The sequence below is a fragment of the Sarcophilus harrisii genome, chromosome 6 (genome assembly GCF_902635505.1).
Source record: "Sarcophilus harrisii chromosome 6, mSarHar1.11, whole genome shotgun sequence".
Classification (NCBI taxonomy): domain Eukaryota; kingdom Metazoa; phylum Chordata; class Mammalia; order Dasyuromorphia; family Dasyuridae; genus Sarcophilus; species Sarcophilus harrisii.
In genome coordinates this window covers 188,244,367-188,267,634 of record NC_045431.1, presented here as the reverse complement: position 1 = coordinate 188,267,634, position 23,268 = coordinate 188,244,367, and the positions used below count along the sequence as shown (strand labels likewise).

At 42.7% G+C, this 23,268-nt stretch overlaps 1 protein-coding gene across 12 annotated transcripts in view; it reads left to right on the top strand.

The window, feature by feature from the left end:
* The window catches only part of FGFR3 (fibroblast growth factor receptor 3), a 92,838-nt gene that overhangs the window by 34,826 nt on the left and 34,744 nt on the right, over positions 1-23,268 (top strand). For 6 of the 12 annotated variants that reach the window (XM_031943372.1, XM_031943370.1, XM_031943371.1 and 3 more), the window contains exons 3-5: positions 1,259-1,519; positions 9,151-9,204; positions 14,138-14,188. In XM_031943372.1, coding sequence (XP_031799232.1) covers positions 1,259-1,519; positions 9,151-9,204; positions 14,138-14,188 — 366 coding nt within the window. The remainder of the gene's footprint in view (positions 1-1,258; positions 1,520-9,150; positions 9,205-14,137; positions 14,189-23,268) is intronic. The other 6 variants (XM_031943377.1, XM_031943376.1, XM_031943375.1 and 3 more) reach the window with 2 other exon arrangements.

The window sequence follows — 23,268 nt, the reverse complement described above, 5'->3', positions numbered from 1 at the left end:
GCCTTAAAATAAAGGTTGGAGGTCAGTCAGGCAAGAGTAGCCATTCTAGCCATGTGCAAAGGCATGGAGGTTGCTCGCAAAGGTTGAAGGGACATGGTTGTCTGGTTTGGCTGGAGTACCTACTATGTGCTTGGCAGTTGGGATAGACAGAGAGGATAAGATAATCTCTTAAAGATTACTTTCAATCAGAAGAGACAGCTGATGCAATATAAATACACTGTAATTATTTTTTAGAACCAAGAAAGACCAGCTTTGTTTTGTCCAAGAAACTCTCCCGATTCTGTTCATTTCAGTATGTACAGGCATTCAGCATGGGACTGCTTTGCAGAGTCCTCACAGGACAGCCCTGAATATTGTTTGGTGAAAGTGAGTAAAATTGGCCTGCAAATCTAGTTGGGGATTAAATAAATGAGTAATAATATCTGGTGAGGCCAGTAGACAGAAAAAGAAGAAGAGGGAAGAAAACTGAACGTTCATTTCTGAGGTCTGGCTTCCCTCCTTAACATCCCCAGATGCTTTCTCCAAAATATCAGAGTTGGAAGGAACCTTATAGATCATCTGATCCACTCTCCTTTTTCACAGATGAGGAAATTGAGGCCTGAGAGATGAAGTGATTTCCTTGATTAGATATAGATTTTTTTCAGTTAATAAAAAATCCATTTTTCTCCTCCCCATAGGAAAAAAAAAATTCTAACAAACAAACAAGCAGTTAAGCAAGAGATTTTCTTGTGTTGTCCATGATCCAAATATACATGTCTTATTTCTTTATCCTGAGTCTGTTGCTTCCATCATGCTTTATCATTGACTCATCATGGCTAGTCATTGTTATTGTTGTTATTGTTATTGTATTAATTATTCTCCTGGTTCTGTTCATTTCACTCTGCATCAGTTTTATATGACTCCCCAAATATCTTCAGGAAATCTCTCTATATAAGATTTATTCAGCACCTACTTTATGTTGTACATTGGGAGTAAAAAGACAAAATCAATGAACAAGCATTTATCAGGTTCCATGTTAGACACTGAGGTTACATAGATCGAATGAACATATGTATGTGTGTGTAAAAAAAAATAAATTTAGGATAATCTGTGTGGAAGGCACTGGCAGCTGAAGGAAAAGTCATTCCCCATTGGGAGAAGGCTTCCCTTTCTCAGAGGGCTTGTATGAATCGAGCTTTAAAGATTGAGGGAGGTTTTATGCTCTGGGAATGGTAGACATTCATTTTGCATTTATCCTCTTGCTTTCCTTCCCCTGCAGAGCAATTGAGGAGTGACCCCAGGGCTCAGGAGGAATTGGTCTTCTCAAGTGGGGAGAGCATCGAGCTCGGCTGTGAGGCTCAAGACTCTCGCATGCTGTCCTGGTTCAAGGATGGGGTGGCAATCTTCCCCACTAACAGGACCCACATTGGGCCCGACCTGCTGAAGATCATCAATGTGTCTTATGATGACTCTGGCGTGTACACCTGCCAGCAGAAGCATTCAAGTGAGGTTCTCTGCAACTTTACCATCCGAGTGACCGGTGAGTGAGTCAACCCCAGCTCTCGTGGGGTCTCCCAATCTTCTCTAAGAGTGAGCCTGATGTCCAGCCCATCGGGGGCCTCCCACCCCTTCAAGGCTGTGTGTCTCCTCAAGGGAGGAGGTTCTGGTCATCCCCGCTTCAGACAAGGCTAAAACTAGACTTCGGTCCCCACTCTGCCATCAACTGGCTTATTAAGCAAACCAGTACCAAAGCTGGGCATCCAGAATACGGTGGTAGCCAGCTCCTCCATCCTCTCATCCCTGTGATAGGAAACTATTCCCCTGAACTACTGTTCAGCCTAAAGATACCCCTTCCCCTTACTTCCTTTTTTCTCTGAGCAAAGGGCATTAATGAGCATTTATGAATACACTCCCACCGCTAGGCTAAGCCCTTGACAATGATCATCTCACAGCAATCCCAAGAGGTAGGTACCATTATTATCCTCATTTTACAGTTGAGGAAACTGAAGTAAGAGATTGCCCAGGGTCACACAGCTGGGTAGTATCTGAGGCAGAATTCTAGCTGGGGGTTCCATAATTCCAAACACAGCACTCTATCCACAGTTCCAGCTTTGGCTGAGTCCAGACCTTCATTAGACAGCTAATCCATGCCCCTGTTATACTATATTATATATTATATAATATATACTTATATTATATATAAGTAATATATATATATATATATATTCCTTATATTTTATTATACTATATTTTCCTTATACTATATTACCTGATTATCATTTAAAGACAATTGTCATTACATCTCATGCCTTCTCTACATGTAATACTTCAGTCCCATCTCTACAGGCAATCTTCCTCATCTAGTAAATGGAAATAATCATTATGGTTCCATGAATTTCATTGTTATGATCCATGAATCCCAGTCATAAACACATGAATCATGCTATATTTATGCTTCAAGGCCTGAGAAAGTGTTTTCCCCTCACTGTGAGGTATCCCCATTTTCAGAGGAGGTTATGAGACTTGCCTCCAGCCATATACCTAGTTCTAGCTGAGCTGAGATTTAAATTCCAGTCTCCTAACCCCAATTACCAGAGCTTTCTTTTCCTACTGCTTCTTTCCTTCTTCTTCACGGAATTGTTGATGCATCCAAATAAAAGAATGTGGAAGAAAAGTGGTTTTTTTCAAGTGTTCTAAGTTGTAGCAAGAATTACTTTGGAAAGAGCACCACACTCAGAGTCCAGGGTCCCGGGCTCTTGCTTCAGTAGAAAGTGCTAACTGGCTGTGTGACCCTGGGCTAGTATTCCATAATGATCTCAATTTCTTCATTTGTCAAAGGAGGAGGTTAGTAATGTCTGTCGGTTTCCTTTACCAGGAGTATTTGTAATGAGAAAATGAGTTTTGTTTTCTACAAAAGAGATTATTCAGTGGGTCCCCTTAACAATAAGATACCTGAAGGAGTGGATTTGTGGTTGATGGAGAAATACACTAAACAAGTGTTACCTGAAGAGATTAGTACCTGTGGGTGCTCAGGGTGTGTCCAACCTTTGGCAGTGTGACTTCTGAAATTGGGTAGGAACCACTGTGGTTTCTTCCCACCAAGTCTTAAAAAAAAAAAAAATCTGCCTTGCAAGCTAAGGATTTCGTAAACATGGTTACTACCTATTGTCCTGCAAACGATTGTATTTCATTTATAGACAGAGCTTGGAGAAGGACCTTAACATAAAGGTCACAGTTAGAATGTACCTTACAGCTCCTTTTTATCCATCTCCCCATTTTAAAGAAAAAACAAACAAGCAAACAAACAACAAAAACAACAGAGACTTTGATTGGGGTTAAGGGAGCTTGCCCAAACTCAGAAACAAAGTTAGTGTCAAGAAAATTAGAATTTGCTGATGAATAAATCTTTCTATTCACTAAGCTATCCTGAGGAATGAATGAAAAAAGGAACAGGAGAATAGAAATTGCATTAGAAGAACTAACCAATCGCATAGCTATTTGATCCTAAATAAATAAATAAACGAAAAAATAAAATTAAAAATAGAGGTGGACTCCTGTGTTACCCCCCAAAAAGGAAAGCATCCCTCCATCCTTCTCTCACCTCCATTTTTTCCTGTCTCCCAGTTCCTATGGCTTCTCCCTTTACCTGACAACATAACCAGAAGCCCCTGTGGTTTAATTCCATTATACCCCTGGATTAAAAAACCTATCTGTTTCAGCCAAGCCAAGTCCATCTTTTCCCACATCTGCTTTGCATCGAGCTCCCTGCAAAGGCCTGGCCAGACATTTCAAGGTTACATCAATTAAATGGTTAAGAAAGGAATTAGATTCCCACAGGGCCTTTTAACTTAGCCCAATTATTAAGGCAGGAGAGCCTCAAGATGTGTTCAGGGAAGGGCAGGCCAGGAAAGGTGTCTGTCACTTTGGGGAAGAGCAACTGACAACTCAACCTGGGAGATAATCACCATCCCAGAACCTCAGGATTTTGTGGGGTCTCCATGGGCTTCCTCCTCTGACAGAGAACTCACTACCTTCAAAAAGCCGACAACTAGACAGCTCAGATTGTCAAAAGGAGGGACTGTATTAGGAAGAATAGTAGTATCTTAGAGTGAGGACATCCTATGGGGCTGGTAAAGTGAAAAAAAATTTAAAGTAACTTTTTTATTTTTCCATATACATGCAAAGACAGTTTTCAACATTCCCCTTTGCAAAATCTTGTGTTCCAAATTTTTCTCCCTCTCCCCTCCCCTAGGTAGCAAATAATCCAAGATAGGTTAAACATATGCAATTCTTCCAAACATATTTCTTTTTTTTTTTTTTTTTTATTTAATAGCCTTTTATTTACAGGATATATACATGGGTAACTTTACAGCATTAACAATTGCCAAACCTCTTGTTCCAATTTTTCACCTCTTACCCCCCCACCCCCTCCCCTAAATGTCAGGATGACCAGTAGATGTTAAATATATTAAAATATAACTTAGATACACAATAAGTATACATGACCAAAACATTATTTTGCTGTACAAAAAGAATCAGACTCTGAATTATTGTACAATTAGCTTGTGAAGGAAATCAAAAATGCAGGTGTGCATAAATAAAGGGATTGGGAATTCAATGTAATGGTTTTTAGTCATCTCCCAGAGTTCTTTTTCTGGGTATAGCTAGTTCAGTTCATTACTGCTCCATTAGAAATGATTTGGTTGATCTCGTTGCTGAGGATGGCCTGATCCATCAGAACTGGTCATCATCTAGTATTGTTGTTGAAGTATATAATGATCTCCTGGTCCTGCTCATTTCACTCAGCATCAGTTCGTGTAAGTCTCTCCAGGCCTTTCTGAAATCATCCTGTTGGTCATTTCTTACAGAACAGTAATATTCCATAATTTTCATATACCACAATTTATTCAGCCATTCTCCAACTGATGGACATCCATTCAGTTTCCAGTTTCTAGCCACTACAAAAAGGGCTGCCACAAACATTCGTGCACATACAGGTCCCTTTCCCTTCTTTATAATCTCTTGGATATAATCCCAGTAGTAACACTGCTGGATCAAAGGGTATGCACAGTTTGATAACTTTTTGAGCATAGTTCCAAACTACTCTCCAAAATGGTTGGATTCGTTCACAACTCCACCATCCAAACATATTTCTACATTTATCATACTGCATTTAAAAAGTCAGATCAAAAAGGGGAAAAAATGAGAAAGAAAAAAAGCAAGCTAACAACAAAAATGGTGAAAATACTATGTTCTGAGCCACATTCAGTCCCCATAGTTTTCTCTCTGGATGTAGAGGACTCTCTCCATCCCAAGTATATTGGAATTAGCCTGAATAAAATGAAATTTAAAAAAAAAAATGCTAAGTCTCCCTTCTTGCTCTTCTCCCCTTCCTGTACTCCCTCCACCGACATTTTCTCCCTCTGGTTAATAATAGCCCCAACATAAATTGATAATTTGAGCTCCTCTCTCAAGGGTATCGGCGCATATCTTTCTCCCTTTCCTACTCCACCCTTCTATTTGATTTTGCCCAGTTCCCTGTTCAGTATTTGGGCTACAGCTAGAGCAAGGGAAGAAGCCCCAGCAGGGGCAGCAGGAATTGGGGGGATGTCACTTTGGGGGGAGCTTGCCCACAGCCTTCCCCCATCTTGCTTCTCCATGTCAGGAATTACACACCCACATTACCTGGAGGAAAGGTACCAAACCTGGGGCAAGGAGATCCCTGTATGCATCGAGGTTCTGCCACCAATTTGCTAAATGTGACTTATGGCAAAGTCTTTCTCTTTTCTACATCTCAGTTTCCTTATCTGTAAAATGAGGTTAATAGTAGCTGTTTGGCCTGTTTCCAAGAGAAAGCAGTGGAATTGAGAGCCAGAATTTTGCCTTTGCTATTTAGTACCTGTGTGATTGTAGCAAATCTAGGATTCGTTTTCCTCATCAGTGAAATAAGAGTTTGGACTCAGTGGCTTTTAAATGGCCCTCTGGTCCTAAATGTATTGTACCAAAAATCTATCCATGAAATATACTGGCCAAGAGGGGCTTTCCAGGACATGATGGGTAGTATGGATGGCCTAGGAGTGGCTTGGGGACAAGAGAGAGGGGATGGACTGGGGGCTGCAGGGTCTTTACAGGGGAATCCCGTGAGATTTGGGGAAACCAAGAAAGGTCCTGGGTACACGGAGGATCTCATATCTTAGCTCAAAGACCCAGACATCTTGTTTCCTCCCATTTCATCCATGGTAGGAGCAGTGGCTGGTTTTGAAATGTCTTCTAACCAACATGATTCATAAATGTGTATTTTTTAAAATGTAGTATATTGGATTACTAGAGAGGATGGGAGGAAAGGGGAAAAAAAATTGGAACACAAAGTTTTGCAAGGGTGAAATGTTGAAAACTATGCATCTGTTTTGAAAATAAAAACTTTAAAAATATATATAAAAAGTAAAGTAATGACTCTGTCATACAGTCAAAAAAAGAAATGTCTTCTGATTAGTTAGACTAGCATGATGTGAATAAGGCCACAGGCATGGATCCGGAAACTCTTCACTCTACCATACTGACCCAACCAGTGGTGTCAAACTGAAATAAAAACAGGGGGCCGCTAAATGGAGTCAAAATGTAATATTATCTTTTAATTGTATTTTTACTTATTTTGTTTAATATTTGCCAATTACATTTTAATCGGGTTCAGGTCACACTCAGGTGTTTTATTTAGGCCTGGTTAATACTTCTGTTTTAAAGCAGGGAGGCTTCTTAAATTTTTTCCACTTTTCACCCTTTTTCACCCAAGAAATTTTTACATGACCCTGAGTATATAGATACATAAAATAGGCATACAAGTCCAACATTTTCTGATTTACTGATGGTAAATCACATTTTACTTTAGTAATCAATATATAGAAGTATACTGACACTGCTAGTAATGTAAATTGATGATAGTAAATAATAATTTCACGACTCTTATTTTCAGTGACAAGACCACATAAGGGGATAGTTTAAGAAGCTGAGATCTAGATGATAGGGTGAGGATATGAATGGTTTACTGCAGCTTATCCCCACTGTTGGAACCTTGCAAAGTCCAACTTCTCCTAATGGAAGTAAAGAGAGTTTGTTATTTTGATATAAATATAGCACATTTATCACACACTGAGTGGGGGCTCGGAGCCCATCTGACTTGTAGAATTGGAATGGCAAGGTGGGGAGAAAGGGGTTTTTCCCATGATTCTGAGCATGAATATATTTCTCTATTGCCTCAGGAATGAACACACCCTTTGTAATGGCTCATAGCATTTAGAGGCAAAAGGGAGTTTCCAGGTGACCCTTATGTTTAGTGCATAATAAATGTTGACCCTCAGAAGTATTTGGCACATTGTAGGTGTTTAATAAATGTTAATTGATTGATGGAAGTGACTAGCCCAAGATCACACAGCTAGAAAAATGATAGAGATGGGATTCACATCTGGGCGCTCTTGATCCAATTCTGGGGTCTTGATTAGTACAAGGCTGGTCTTAGCAGTGACAATAAGCCCAGAGGGGACCAGGTTCAAGCTCAGGAGAGGTCCTGGAGGGAGGAGGAGGAAAGGAAAGAATGAGGAAGGGGATCCTTGAAGTTAAAATATGTTGACTTGACTGTGGTTCCCTCCTCACCTGCCAGACCTCTGGTGGTAATGAGTCGGGTTGGCAGTGTCTCCTCTCAGCACCTTCAGAGCCTGCTCAGGAAGGGAAATGTCATCCCCAGTCTCCTAGCTGGGATCGGTCTGCAGGAATTCAGGCAGGGTTTGCCTGGCCATTAGGTTTGGTTCCTCTGGGCCGTTAGCACAGGGGGGCCTGTGGCCTGACTTAAAAGCCATAGCTTGGCAGGATCATAAATTTAGAGCTCATCTCCCTGCTCCAAGTCCCTTGCTTTATATATGAGGAAACCGAGATCCAGAAAAGTTAAGTAACTTGCTCAGACTTGCACAGAACAAGACTCCAAAACCAGACTTCAAAATTCAGCCCTTCTTTCCACTGACCCAAGATAGAAATATAATCTGTGGTAGCCCCATAGATGACTGATCTTTAAATCAGAAGATCTGAATCTGACACATTATAAGCAAAATAAAATAATAAATAATATTTATAAATATTATAGATATTTATTATTAAATATAAATAAATAAGATTATAAATAAAATAAAAGCATTTATAAATCTCCTGTTATGTACTGAAGACCAAGTTTAGATAAGAGATCTGCTCTCAAAGTTAAATAACTCACAGGGAGAGGAGGTTATTACTTGGTGAGTGGGTTTCCTGGAGGGGGTAGACATGCTGAGCTAGGCTTTAAGAGACCAGAAGAGATTTGCCAGAAGAAAAAAAGATGGAAGACACCCCAGGAAGTGGGCTCTGGGAGGTACAAAGGCTCCAGTTTGGGGCTGGATCACACTATGTGTAAAGGGAAGAATTCTTTTTACTAGTGGTAGGCTTTGAATGCTGGGGAAGGCAGGTGGGAGCCCTGGAAGATTTTTGAGCAGAGCAATTATTTCATCAAACAAGAAAGTGATGAAATAAATGGAGGAGAAGACATGTTAAGAAGCTATTAAGGCAGTTTTAATTATCTGGATCCCCCTCATCTCAAGACAGATCACCATTTTGAATGTATAAAAAGACACCACAGAGACAGGAGTCTTATTATGTGCTTGGTCATAATGACACTGAATGCTTTCGAAGCACAATTATTCATTTTTTAACCATCATTCCTAACAACCATCCAGCAGTGGAAAGGACCTGTATTATCAACACTGAGCTGTCCATCCCAGAAAGTGTCCAAGCAGAGGCAGAGTGAATGCACTCACACCCATTTCTTACTCTTCTTTAAAAAAAAAAAAAATCTATAAGGAAACTGGACTCCATGTTCCCTCAGACAGGAACTCTGTCAGTGACCTTGTTGTCCAAGACTTTGTTTTGTGGGCAATCAGAGTTGAGGCCATAATTCCCATTGGACAGATAAAGGATTCCTTTTTAAGGGGGGGGGGGGGGGGGGTAATGCTTGATTTTTCAAGTTTATCTCGGCGCTTTGGGAATAGCTTGTAGCCCTGGGGAATCCAGGCTGAACTCCCTCTCAGCTTTGGAGTGATGAATGGTCTTTCTCCTCCTTTCCCCTCCCTCCAACTCCACCTTTTTCTATTTTCTAAGAGTCTCCATCTTCTGGTGATGATGAAGATGATGAGGATGAAGGAGAAGACACAGGTAAGGATTTGAGAGTGCCTTTTCTTTTGGGGGAGACCTGGGGGAAGCAATAAGTGCTTTTTTCAGGTGGAGGCTGAAGGGTGAGATTACACATTCACTCTGGGAGCGATCTCAATGACTGACCTTGTTGTTACTTGGAGAGGAGGTAGAAAGACTCATTCATTTGCTGAAGGGAGCAAAATGTGATTATTCAACCTTTTTTTTAACTTTTGAATTTATTTTTTTCTGGTTATACATGTACATTCCTTTAAAAAAACACACACACACACACACACACACATTTCCTCATGAATTATGTTGGGAGACAACCGATGCATCTTTAATTTCTGCTGGTGGGCTTTCTCTGCATATGGTCCTAGGTCTAACTGAGGGCTTGTATTGTGTGGAGAAAATCCTGCCCTGCCCCCTCCCGTCTCCTGCTAGTCATTTAACAATAACAAACATTTCTTTTGTTTCTGGAGGTTTTTGCAAGGCATTTGGGATTAAGTGATTTGCCCAGTATCACATGGCTAGTTAAGTATCAAGTATTTAAGGCTATCTTCGAATTCAGGTCCTCTTGACACTGGAGCTGTTTCTTAATCTACTACACCATGTAGTAGCTCCATGATCAGTATTTCTGTAAGGTTTGGAGAGCAGTTTTCAAATATCAGTGCTATGACTCTAGGAGAGAGTGTTTTTATTATTGCCATTTTACAGATGAGGAAACTGAGGCTGAGAGGCATTAAGGGATTTACCCAGATCCACAGGGCAAATAGAATGCCTGAAGCCGATTTTAAATCCAGGTTTTCCTAATGCCAAATCCAATACCCAGAATGCCATGATATCTTTCAATATCCCTTACAGAGGTCATCTAGCTTTGTCCATTTTACAAATGGAAACATTGGACTCTAGAAGGAGGAATATTGAAAAATGATGGTTGGGATCCCACACTCAGCTCCATTCTCTCTATTCAGTCCATCCAGACTGGACCGGTCTATCTCCCCCACCCTTCATCCTCCAGCCTTCAGGCCTTGTGTCCATAGAAATATTGATTTAGATACCATTGGTCTAATCCCCTCACCTTAAACATAAGGAAGCTAAAACAGATCAATCAGGTGATTTAATCAGTCACATGGCTAATAAATGTCTCAAGTAGAATTTGTTTGTTTAGGTTAATTTTTTAATTTTAAGGTTTTGAGTTCCAAATTCTATCCCTCCCTTCTCCTTCCACTCCTTGAGACAGTAAGCAATCAGGTACAGGTTATATATGTGCAATCATGTAAAATAGTTCCATATTAGTCATTTTGTATAAGAAGCCTTGAATAAAAGGAAAAAATGAAAGAAAGAAAATGAAAAATAGCGTGCTTCAGACTGTATTCAAACAGTATTAGTTCTTTCTCTGGAGGCAGATAGTATATTTCATCATGAGTCCTTTGGGATCGTCTTGGATCCTTGTATTGCTGAGAATAGCTAAATCATTTACAGTTCTTCATCATATAATATTGCCATGGAATTTAAGACCAGATCTTCCCTATTCTGATTTTAAAGCTCAGTCCACTACCCCAGGGCTTCTTAAACTTTTTCCACTCATGACTTCTTTTTGCTTAAGAACTTTTTACATGATCCCAGATATATAAATATATAAAATAGGTATACAAATCATACAGTTACTGGTTGGAATTATAATTTCACAAACACTACCTTTGATTACATGAGACCCATAGTTGTTGTTGTTTTTTTCAAAGACTCAGTTATTTAAAAAAATTTTAATAACTTTTTATTTTCAAAATACATGCAAAGATACTTTTCAGCATTCACACTTGCAAAACCCTGTGTTTCAAATCCCTCTCCCTCCTTTCCTCCCACTCTCCTTCCCTAGTCAGCAAGCAATCCAATGTAGGTTAAACATGTGCAAATCTTCTAAATGTTTTCACATAAGGCTTCACAGTTAAAGAAGCTTTTCATTACACCATCTCTTCCAGGAAGTCTTCCATGATTCTCTTTCGACATCTTCATTGGTAATGACTTCCTTGGGCCCTTAGACCTGCTTATTTCCCTTTCCAATGCAGTTATCAGAGGAGATGATAGAATTCTCTTGAAAGAACACTAAGACTGGGTTTTCTAATTCTGTTCCCATATTTACTTGCTCTGTGATGAGGGAAAAATCAAACAAATGTAGACAAAGCTTCTCTGAGTTTCAGCCTCCCCATTCATGACATGAGGGTAATAATCATAATTGTCCTTCCTGCTTTGCTGGATTTGAGGAAAATGTCCTATATATAAACCTTAAAGTGCTCTGGAAATGTTCTAGGTGTTGTCAATGGTCAGATTAGACTATAGAGGGCAGATATCTCCCTAACATTATTAGATGGCGAATCCGCATTCATTCAAATAAAACTTGTTGAGATGGAGCTGAGCAGCCTCCCCAAGACAGTTGTGGTATGGAAAATAAGGGTCCCTGAGCTATAGCCCAGGGAGAAAGTAGGCCTCTGGGGGCTCCTGGGGAGCCCCCTCTCATATCAAAAGGCTTTTTGGACTTTTCCTGTGGGATCCCTGAGGTCAGGAGGGCTGTGTCCTTCTGCCCTCGTGCTTTGGGATTGGGTGGGGACCCATGGGAGTCCAGGAACCAGCTTTTCGTCAATCTGATGAGAGCAGTGCTCTTGGCCCCAGTATTTTCTTTTAAATATACACTTTATACTTTGGAGTGTGTGTGTGTGTGTGTGTGTGTGTGTGTGTGTGTGTGTGTATGTCTTGGTCAACAAATGCCCTGTATTTGAGTTCCAGGTCAGCTGTATGTGTGTTGGCTTCTGGTCAGCCTGGCTGGAAATACGTTTCAGTGCTCAGCATCCAGCCTCCCCGAGACAGGTCCTCACTGTCCTGGGTTTGTTCCCCTGAAGTCTCGTAAGGGGAGGGACGGTAATTACAGGCTCAGGTGCCAAGTAGCCCCATCAGCAGCAGTTAGTGGGCTGCGGATGCTTATTCATTAATATGGGGGATGGGGTGCGGGAGGGACAAAACTCCTCATTTAAGCACAATTCTCCCTTCTTCCCTCTGACAAAATAGCAGCAAACAGCAGCAGACCTTAGCAACCAGGATCCCCAAATGAAGGACTTTTTGTGCCTGAGAGGAGGGAGGGTGTGTGTGTGTGTGTTTTGCCCCCATGTGAATATTTTTTTTGAGATGCCACGTGTATTTTTAGCCCAGGTTAAAAAGGCTTTCTCTGTTCTTGCAGGAGAGAGAGAGAGAGAGAGGGAGAGAGAGAGAGAGAGAGAGAGAGAGAGAGAGAGAGAGAGAGAGAGAGAAGGAAGAGGAGGAGAGAGAGGGGGAAGAGAGAGAGTGGAGAGAGGAGAGAGAAGGAGAGAGAGTGTACTGAGGAAGGGAGGGTCATGCAAGCCACACATGTGAAGATATAAAAAACCCCATTCTCCCTTTGACTGAAATGACAAATCCAGTCTGAGGCATACAGCAGGCAGGAAAGGCCAGAGCCAGGCCCTGGGTAGGAAGGAAGGTGTAGACTCCCTGATACAAGGACACTCCTGTGTCTGAGGCAACAGCAGCTGTGGGCACTTTAATTCTTTGGCTCTTGTCCATCTCACATAGGAGGCTTGAAGGTCTCATAGGCTGGTAAGAGCAGAGGTGACAGGGAAATTCCCATTTTTGGTAGAAACTTTAATTAGGTTGTTTTGAATTGAATGTCACCCAAAGCATTTGTTTTGGAGACACAGTGCAGTGGAAAGAACCCCAGATTTGGGGTCAGAGAGGTAGATTTTGGCTCAGTATATAAGGGAAATCTTCCTAACTAACCATCAGGCTGTCCAAAGATTGAATGGGCTGCCTTGAGAGAGGTAATGAGTTCCCCATCTTTTGAAGTCTTTAGCCATTTAGCTTGGAGCAGGGGGTGAGGGGGGGTACCTAGTCAGAGACTAGTTGAGCAGGAGGTCTCAGGCTGCCACTTCTGTGATGTCATAGCCCCTTCCATTTCCTACCATTGATTCCTTATGTGACTGTAGGTCTGCCCCTTACCCTCTCAGGCCCTTTTGTAAAAAAGGAGGAGACTAGACTCAATCATCTCCTTCCAGGTCTAAAGCCCAGTTTCTGCTGGTTTCTGAAGTGCTAGTTGAATTTCCAGTCACCCCACTCTGCCTTTACTCCCCAAACAAGATAAGAGTATTTAGATTGGATTTGAACATTTGGAATGGATTTCTCACTCTGCCTCCTACAGCTTCAGACCTTGGACTTATGAGTGTACGCCCCCAGGCTCACTTTCCTGATCACCTTATACCTGGACTGTTGAAATAGCCTGCTGGCCCCTCTGCCTGTCACAAGTCTCCACTGTAGCCCTCCACCACTCAGCAGAATAAACCGTCACCCCCTCATTCATTCAATAGATTCCCCAGGGCTCCCTCTCACTTCCAAGATCAAATAAAAAAAATCTACTGTTTGGCATTCAAACCTTTCCCAATACACCCACTTATACATACACTCCATGATACCCATCAGCCTCCTCACTTAAGATATTCCACAAGGCCCCCATCCCTTCCCCTGCTTGGAAACCTCTCCCTCCTCATGACCTCCTTCACTTCCTTCAAATCCCAGCTAAAATCCTACCTTCTACACAAAGTTTTTCCTCGTTTCCTTCCTGTTGATCATCTCCCATGGATGCTTTATCCGTCTTATTTGTTCATAGCAGTTTGCATGTTACCTCCCCCATTAGCTGAGTTCTCGAGAGCAAGTTGCCCTTTGCCTCTTTCTAGCCCCAGTGCTTAGCACAGTGCCTGGCCCATACTAGACACTTTAAAAATGTTTATTGACTGTGTATTTGGGGCAGTGAGCCTTGTCCGACCTCCCGTGCAGAAAGCTCGTTTCTGAGAATGGATATGGAAACATTTGGGGGGCTAATGTGCCCAGAGTTCTGTATACACTGATGATATGTTCATCTATAATTTACCTCCAGCTGTACCAGCCCATCCAGGGGAACCCGACCTTCCTCACCTACCTCTCCATGGTGAGTAAGGCTTTATAGCAGATAGACAGAAGGGAATGACTGATACCCCTTTACTCCTTTGACAGGCTTTATAAATGTGGATTTCTGGTGGATTGGTGGATTTGGTGGATTGATGGCTCAGTGTTTAGAGTACTAGGTCTGAAGTCAGATATAAGCATCTTCCATGAGTTCAAATCCAGCCTCAGACACCTGTGTGATCCTAAGCAAGTCACTTCATCCTGTTTACTTCAGTTTCCTTATCTGTAAAACAGGCTGGAGAAGAAAGTAACAAATCACTCCAGCATCTTTGCCAAGAAAATCCCAAAAGGGATCAACAAAGAGTGGAACATGATTGAAAAATGACTAAGATAATAACAAAGGAAAGAATAAATCAAACCCTGTCTGTTGGGAGCTCACAGTTCAATAGTGGAATCAAGAGGCATTTATTAAGTGCTACTGTGTGCCAGGTACTGGAGCAGGTGCTGGGGGTGCAAAGATGAATTAAACAACCCCTATTTTCAATGAGCCTACATTCTAACGTGGAAGACGAGGATATAGATGAGTATATATGAAAGGGAAAAAGGAATACAAATAAATGTAACTTAGGTAACATGATTTGGGAGGAAGGAGCACTATCAGATAGCATCCTACTGACTATATTATACAGCATTGCCAAAATAAGTGTGAACAAGATGACTTGAAAGCAGGGAGTCTTTCTCCTAATCCAGAGGAAAAGCTGGGCTCTTCCTATCTCCTGCCCCGGGATTTACTTGCTGAAGTTTCCAGAGCCAAGTTCCTTTTAACAGCCAGCCCTGAATCTCTGCAGCTGTACAACTGTCTTCACCCACCACAGGAGAAAAGCAAAATTATCTTTCTCCCCCAACTGCCTCTGTTTATTCGGAGTCTGCAGTACCTTTAAAGAAGCAATGTTCCGACCAATTACATCTCCCTTCGATCCGGGGCTCCATTAGTACCATTATACAAGTAGACTGGATTCCAGCTCAGGCAGAGTGGCAAAGCCTCCCCTAATTGTTTAACAGATGCTCAGCCTATTAATTATTCCAAGTGCAGTGCCCAGTTTTAATTGGTCATTCAAGTAAAGATGGGTGGTCACAGCCTTTCCCTCTATAAGTAAATGAGCCATGGATGGAGAGGGGGATACATCTCTAGTGAAGGACACTGGAAAGAGCTGATACTTATCGATGTGCTTTATTTGAGGGGTGCACGGCGTCCCCAAGACGCCATCCTGCAGCACTGATAGATATTTCCCCTTTTGACTCTTTCATATCCCCATCCTTCTTTTCCCACATCCCCATTATTACTTCACACACATAAATACCTTTCCACGAACAAGCTTATTTCCGATGATTTATGGTTCCCTAGCCAATGCCGGTAATGTGCATTTTTTAAAAGGTGAAAATGAATTGCCTCCCTTCCTTTAAATAAGCAAAAAGCCCACCTCTGCCCTGGCAATGATGTGTTTGCTTTTCAGAGGAACTGCAGTAGATTTGGAGCTGAAATGGACCTTAGCGATCGCAACCTCCATCTTATAGAGAAAGACGAAAAGGATAGGGATTTTACCCCAAGTCGGATAGAGTTGACGATGTTTTGGAATAGGGAGAGATACGTGACAGTAGAATAGGTTGTGTTTAAGCTACTTTTGTAGAACAGGAAGGAAATACTGCTTTAGAACCAGTTAGAACTTTGGGTCATCTGAGGACATCTCTAACATCAGCCTAATACTTGAAGGCCTTCTGTGATGGGGTGTACCCCACTCCCCATCCATGGCTCATTTACTTATTGGGGGAAGGGCTGTGACCACCCATCTTTGCTTCCTGCTAAGGCAGGTGTAGGTCACAGGATGAGATCCTGGATCTTAGAAAGATTGTCTGACCTTCACTTCACGTAAAGGAAATAGAGTCAGCAGAGCCCAGATTTGGATGGCAATCATCAGTGGAAAGAGAAACTTAATTTGGAGTTAGAGAAATGTTGTTTGGGTTCCAGCTTGGCTACATTACTTGGAGGACTGTGAGCAAATCACTTAACCTCTTAGCAACTCAGCTCATCATCTATAAAAACAAGAGTGTTCGACTAATGACCCAAGTTCCCTTTGAGCTTGAAATGTCCTGACTGCACACTGCCTGACAGGGAGTCCCCTCTGAGGGAGCTTGGGATGGCTGTGCCGTGTCTGCTCTCTCAGTGGGCTCCATCATTAGCATCCTGGGAGGGAGCAAAGGAAGGAGGGCTCCGGAGGAAGCCAGGCTGCCCGAGGTGGGTGGCAGAGTCTATGTTCTCCATCCCTTGTCCCTCCCCCACCCCCATATGCCCTGTAACGGCTCGATACACAAAGAGGCAATCGGAGGGAATTGGGCCCTTATACAAAACCAGAAACAAATTACAAATCTCAGCGGAAGCCAAAGGCGGTACCATGAGGGAGAAGGAACAGGAGACACACAAAAGATTGATAGAAGGTCTGTCTGGGGGTCCTGGGAGGGGAGGGCAGACCAGGTGCTAGGAACCCTAGCCGTTGGCCCTTTGCCTTATTCCCTGCCACCCCTCAATGTTGGCCAGTCCCCAGGGCCACCCCACTCCAGCTGAATTTCCTCCGCCTCTGTTTCCCAAGGCCCTGGGGAGGTGGCTTTGGAGGTGGTACTGCTTGTGCGGGTGCCTTTGGCCAGAAGACTTCGGGCCTCGCGACTGGGAAGAGTCTTCAGAACCAAAATGCTCAGAAATTGGCAGCCCAAGGGTCTTGGGCTCCTGACCCACCTCCCCTGCGCCTGCTAGGAACAGATAATCATGTTCATGAGAAAACTGAATTGGAAGCTATGGTTCAAGTCCCCATCTGTGGTTCTGAGGAGCTAGGAAATTCTGTTACTCTACTTTGTTACTAAATTACCCCTGAGCTTCAGTTTCCTCATCAGAAAAGTGGGAATAATGTTTGTCCTACCTATTTCTTATGGTGGTTGTGAGACGAGTGCTCTGTAAACTTTAAAAGCACTATTCAGACGGGCATAGATATTATTGCTGTTGTTATGAAGAGAAGTGGATAGAGTGCCAGGGCTAAAGTCAGGAAGACCTGAGTTCAAATGCAGTTGAACACATTACACTTCACGGGTCACTTCACCCCTCTTCCTTATGTGTAAAATGAGGACGCTGAACGCGACCTGTAGCTTCTTTCTGGTTCTAAGTGTGATCCTGTCAGAAGTGGAGACTATGGTCTAGTACCTTGTCTTGACATCTTAGCTTGGGCTTAACAGTGTGTTTTTAAATTTTAAATAAAAACAAGATTTGTTTTTTTTAATCCCTCTCACCCCTGGTGGGGGAGAGAGAGAAACAGAGACAGAGAAAGAGAGAGAGAGAGAGAGAGAGAGAGAGAGAGAGAGATACAAACTCTTATAACAAATATACATAGGCAAGCAAAATAAATTTTCCTATTGGCTGTGCTTTTATATACATGCATATATATATATATACACATACACATGTATATATGTGTATGTACTGATATTATTTATATATGTATTGATATTTATATGTATATACTTGTATTTATGTGTGTATATATACTTATATTTATATGTATATCTACTTATTTATACACATGCATTTATAGTTGCATGTATATCTACTTAAATATATGCATTTATATATGTATATCTGCTTATAAATATACACATGTACTTATATATATCATGTGTATATGTATATATATTTGTGCATTTATATAATTATAATTATATTTGTATGTATATAAGTAAATATGTATATCTACTTATATATACACACATGTTTTAAAATATTCTTATACACACATATATGTGTGTATATATGCATGAGTTTGTATATGTATATGTGTATCTGTCTGTCAATCTTTCTGTTTTCTATTCCGTGGCCTGAGCGCATCTCATTTGGCAGGAAAGGGGCAGCGGGCTTCGTTATTTGCCCCCCTTGAGTCACGGTTGGTCACTACCATCGATTTGCATTCTTTAAATTTAAGTCTGTTTTAAAAAGGCCACCTCTGCCTGGGAAGGATGGAGCTCCCATCCCCGGCCCCGACAGAGGCAGTCAGGGAGAATCTGTGGGGACGTAGAGAGAGTTGCTGGCAGCAGATGGCACCCAGGCAGGTGAACCCCATGCCGGGGTATCCCGATGATCTTTGGCATGGGAAGCACTTCGGGCACCAGGCCCCGCCAGTACCTGCCAAAGGGCAGCTTGTCTCGTTCCCCCACCCATCTCCCCCTGCCCTGCATTGTTCTTTACTCCCAGGGGCTAAGATTTATGACACCAGAGAGACTCTAATAGCCAGGCCCTTGATTTCTCTGGAGTAGAGTTTCAAGAGCTGGGAAATAGGAGTCTTATAATTAGCCCAATTAATTTTCCTTTTGTTTGTGACTATATCAGAATGGTGACAGTTCAGGGACTCCATAGTACAGAGCTGGCGGTGGGGAGGCTTATGGTCATCTGGTTTACTGCCACTCACCCATCCCTTTCACGGAGGAGGGGACTCCCAAAGAAGGGAGGAAGGGAAAAGTAGCAGAGCAAGGATTTTAATCCAGGTCTCCTAATCACAAATCCTGCATTTCTCTTCACTATACTCTGACATCTCCCCCGAGTTGTTAATGTTAAGCACCTGGCAGAATGCGTGGCACACAATAGGTACCCAGCAACTTTTTATTAATGATGGCATGTGCTAACAAAAACTAAAGCACCAATTAAGTCCAATCTTTTCATTTTACAGCAAGGGAAACTGAGGCCCCCCAAATGAGAATTAAATATTTAACATTTTTGAGCCTCCCTCTCTGTGCTCGGTAAGAACAAGGCTCTGCTCAAACCTGGACCTTGGATGGTGGTTTCCTCAATTTCCTCACTTGTCAAATGAGATTGGACTCAGTGTCCCAAAATCTAGATCCCATGATCTGAAAAGTGGCCTGATGATGGAGCTGGTAGCTGCTCATCCCTCTGAAGGGCTTTTTCAGACACAAAGCATTTTCAGGTCCTGTGTTATCTGATTGAGCCTTGACACAGCCCTGTATGTGCAGCCGGGCAGGGATCAGTGCTAGACAGGAAAATCGGCCCAGAGAACAATGTTCAGAGACGGCAGGACGCCCCGTGGCCTCCTCGTGGCTAAGAGCGGTGCTCTCTGCATGCAGGTTAGGAAAGGGCCCGTCGGTCAGACCTGACATGTATTGATTGGTTTTACTTAGCCATACTTTGTTACAAGGCAGAGTTCTGTGGGAGGGGTGAGTGGGCAGACAGTGGGAAGTGACCCCAATCTGGGTGGTTGTTTTAAGCTTGCCAGGGAGAGGAAATGAGAAGAGAGAGAGAGAGAGAGAGAGAGAGAGAGAGAGAGAGAGAGAGAGAGAGAGAGAGAGAGAGAGAGAGAACCAGCCTTTTCACAGATGGGGTAGGAGAAAGCCATCGGGCCCACCTGAGCCCAGAACACCAGTAGCCAAGAGGAGTCGGTGGTTAAGGAGGCCGGCGGCTGTCTCAGGTCCAATACAGACATCAGTTCACCTGCTTCACCTCTCCTCCCTCCTCCCACCTCCTTGCTTACATTTCCCATTACCTGTTTGCAGTGTTGGCACTCACCTTTAAGCAAGGGAGGAGCCTGAGCTGCCAGGGAAAACATCAGCACCCTTGGTCTCTTCCCCTCCCTTTGCCTTTTTCCCCTTCATTCTTCACTTCTGTTCCTTTCTCTTCCCTTTCCTCTCTTTCTTCATTCCCTCCTTCTTCTTTCTCATTAATGCAAAGAAAAGAGCACTGATCTTGGAATTACACGGCCTGAATTGGAATCCTGCGTGACCTTGTCTGGGCCTCTGTTTCCCCATCTCTAAAATGAGAAAATCAGACTAGATTGCAGCTAAGGCTCCTTACAACTCCAGATCTGAGATTCTGGCTTCCTCTCCCTTTTCTCTTTCCTTATTCCTTCCTTTCCTTTCCTTCTTCTTCTCTTTCAGAGCCTCTATCCCTGAGTGGGGAAGGTGGGATGAGCAATGGGACACACACACACACAGAGAGAGAGAGAGAGAGAGAGAGAGAGAGAGAGAGAGAGAGAGAGAGAGAGAACCTGGGGTCAGAGGGAAGCTCTAGAGTCCTGATTCTGGGCCCCCCAGGGTCTGAGTGCAGATGGCTCTCCCAGTCGGTGTTTGCAGCCAGTGCTGAAATGGCTCCTGGGTGCCCCCCCCACCCCTGAGTTTTCCACCTGCCCCCTTTCAGTAGCACAAGTAGCAGCTTGAAGGCCGAGACTCCAACCCGAGCCCAAAGGAAGGAGAAAAACCAGTTCAGCTGTTATGCTTGGGGTTGGAGTTTTGGGGGTGGGGGGAGATCCAAACCTCAGGCATTGGACAGTAATGCAAGATCCACAAGATGCTAGGGAATTGGGACCCAGATGAGGAAGGGATCTAAAAAACCTGAATGTGGGGGGTCGTTCCTCTCCCTCCATAGCCCTTGAAAGGGCTCTCTCACTTTAAACCTAGCATTCTCAGATATTTCTTGCCCCTGCACTAATTACTAAGGAGACCAGAGGAGAGGGAGCCTTGTTAAGGGAATAATTGGGAAAGGTGTGGAGAGGAGAGAGTGAAGCCTCAGATAATGAAGAGATTTTATGACTGTGGTCTTTTTGAACTTACTCAAAGCATACTGACAGCCTTTCTGTCTCTATTTGATCCTCATCACCACGGGGCAAGCACCATTATTTTCATTTCACAGAGGGGTAAATCGAGGCCAAAGTGGGGGTGGGACCAAGCTGCTTTAAGATGGCAGAACTCAAGTGGGAGGTGTCATGGGAAGAGCACGGTTTGGAGTCCCAAATGGCAATATCTGTGACTTTTATTTCTCAGATCCTCAGTCTCCCCCTTTGTAAAGTGCAGTGGTGGACTTGCTCTCTGAATCCTATCCCTTCCTTTGATAGCTTGATTTTTCAATAGATACCAGAGCCAACGACAGGATTTTTGTTTGGATTCAGGACAGTTTTTCTGCTCTTTCCTCCATGCCCTCTCCCCAAATCTCTCCCCTTTGCACTCTCTTGTTGGGATCTTTGACCCAGATATTTAAGGAGGCTTGGGGGCCACCTAAGACATTTTCATTTTACAGAGATGACATTTTAGCCCAGAACAGTTAGGGGCATTAGCCAAGGTCATCCAGAGGTGAGAACTGGACCCACAGCCAGACCCACATCTCTGCTTTGGAGTTGGTGATTTCAAAAAAGGGTACTTTGCCAACCCAGCTTTGCATCTCCGTCTCCCTATACAGCCCTTCGGTGTAGCTTCCTTCCTAGAAATTTGAGTTAGAGTCATAGGGTTAAGTTTCTTGATGCAAATAGGATCTGGGGGTTCTTTCTGGATAGGATTCCCCTCACATTCTGTCATCCCCAAAGAGTCATCTCTAAACTAAAGGAAGACTCAGAGAATGTGACTATTTGAAAGGGAAAGAGAATAAGCACTTATACAGCACCTACTGTATGCTAAGTACTTTACAACTATCTCATTTAATCCCCATAACGACTCTGAGAGGTAGATGTTACTGACTCCCATTTGACACTTGGGGAAACTGAAACGTTCCAGGGTCACAATGCATTGGAGATCAGATTTGAATTCTGGTCTTTCTGATTTGATGATGCAGTGGATGGAGCATTGGGCTTGGAGTCAGGAAGACCTGGTTCAAATCCAGACTCAGAAGCTAGCCGTGTGGCTCTGGGCAAGTCACTTAACTCTGTTTGCTTCAGCTTCCTCATCTGTAAAACGAGTTGGAGAGAAATAGCAAAGCTATTTTCTTTGCCAAGAAAACCCCCAAATAGGGTCACAAAGAGTCGGGCACAATTGAACAACAACAAACTTCCAGATTCCAGACCCAGCACTATTCAGAGGACCACCTCTAGCCACTTATTTGAAATGTAAATGACTGTTGGAGTTCTGGGACTCAATCCCAAACTTGTTTCTCTGTGCTATGAGAGCATCTCACCTGTTTTTAGGGGGCTTTCAATGTGGCAGGTAGAGGCAGAACCAGGAATTCGTGATTGAGAACACCAAAAATATTACAATTAGGTGCTAAACTGTGGGGTACAGCACTACATTTATTTTTGCCTTTTAATTTATTCTAAGCATAGTAATTTAGCAATTCAGATACAGAATACAGAGACAAAAATTAAAGTTTTTGGGAATTATGCATGAACTCCTAAAAATTCTTTTAAATGTGTCTATTAACTTTACTAAAATATCAGTGAGCTTCTTCCCCTTACTGAATTAGTTTTCCTTTGTGTATTTTGTATTTTGTCGTTGTTAACATGATTAGCATCCATGTATGTTTCACCTCTACTTTCTTTACACTGCATCCCTTCATTTTTATTCCCCCCGTGTCTTTTTTTCATTATCTTTCTTATTTGAATAGCCCAGTAATACTCCATTATATTAAGGAACCGCAGTCCCCACATGTTAGCCATCTGGGTTTGCTTTCAGGCTGTTGCTGTTTATTAAGAGGAGAGGAATACATTTGTACTTTGGTTTCTTCCATGGGTACCATCTTTAGTATGTCGTTCTGGTGGGAGACTACTGGGCACAGTCCCTGGCAGGAGGATGGTGCTGTGAGATCAGATAAAAGAGAGTTTCTAGGTCTCTCAGGACAGAACAAAAATCTCTGGTCAGTCCTCTGAGACCCCGCCTGTTCGTGTATCAGCCACCAGGCAAGAAGGAACTCCTTGGGCTAATTCAGGAAATGAAGCCTTTTGTTTGGGACCCAAAGAGGATTCATTAGGTTTCTTTTTTTTGGGGGGGGGTAATCTGCTTTCTGGGATAGGGATCAGCTTGGGGAACTCATTGCCTCCTAAGGCAAAAGATTTCTTTGAGAGTGATAGTTCCCTGTCACTGGAGATTTTGAAGTGAAGAAGGAAACATTGCTACATAGTATAATAATATTTCTTTGAGAATGGAAGTAGTTTCTTCCCAGATTATTTTTACCTTCTTTCTAAATCCGATTTTTCTTGTGCAACAAGAAAATTGTATTAATATGTTCATATATTATATTTAAGATATACTTTAACATGTTTAACATGTATGAGACTGCCTGCCATCTAGGGAAGGGGGTGGAGGGAAGGAGGGGGAAAGTTG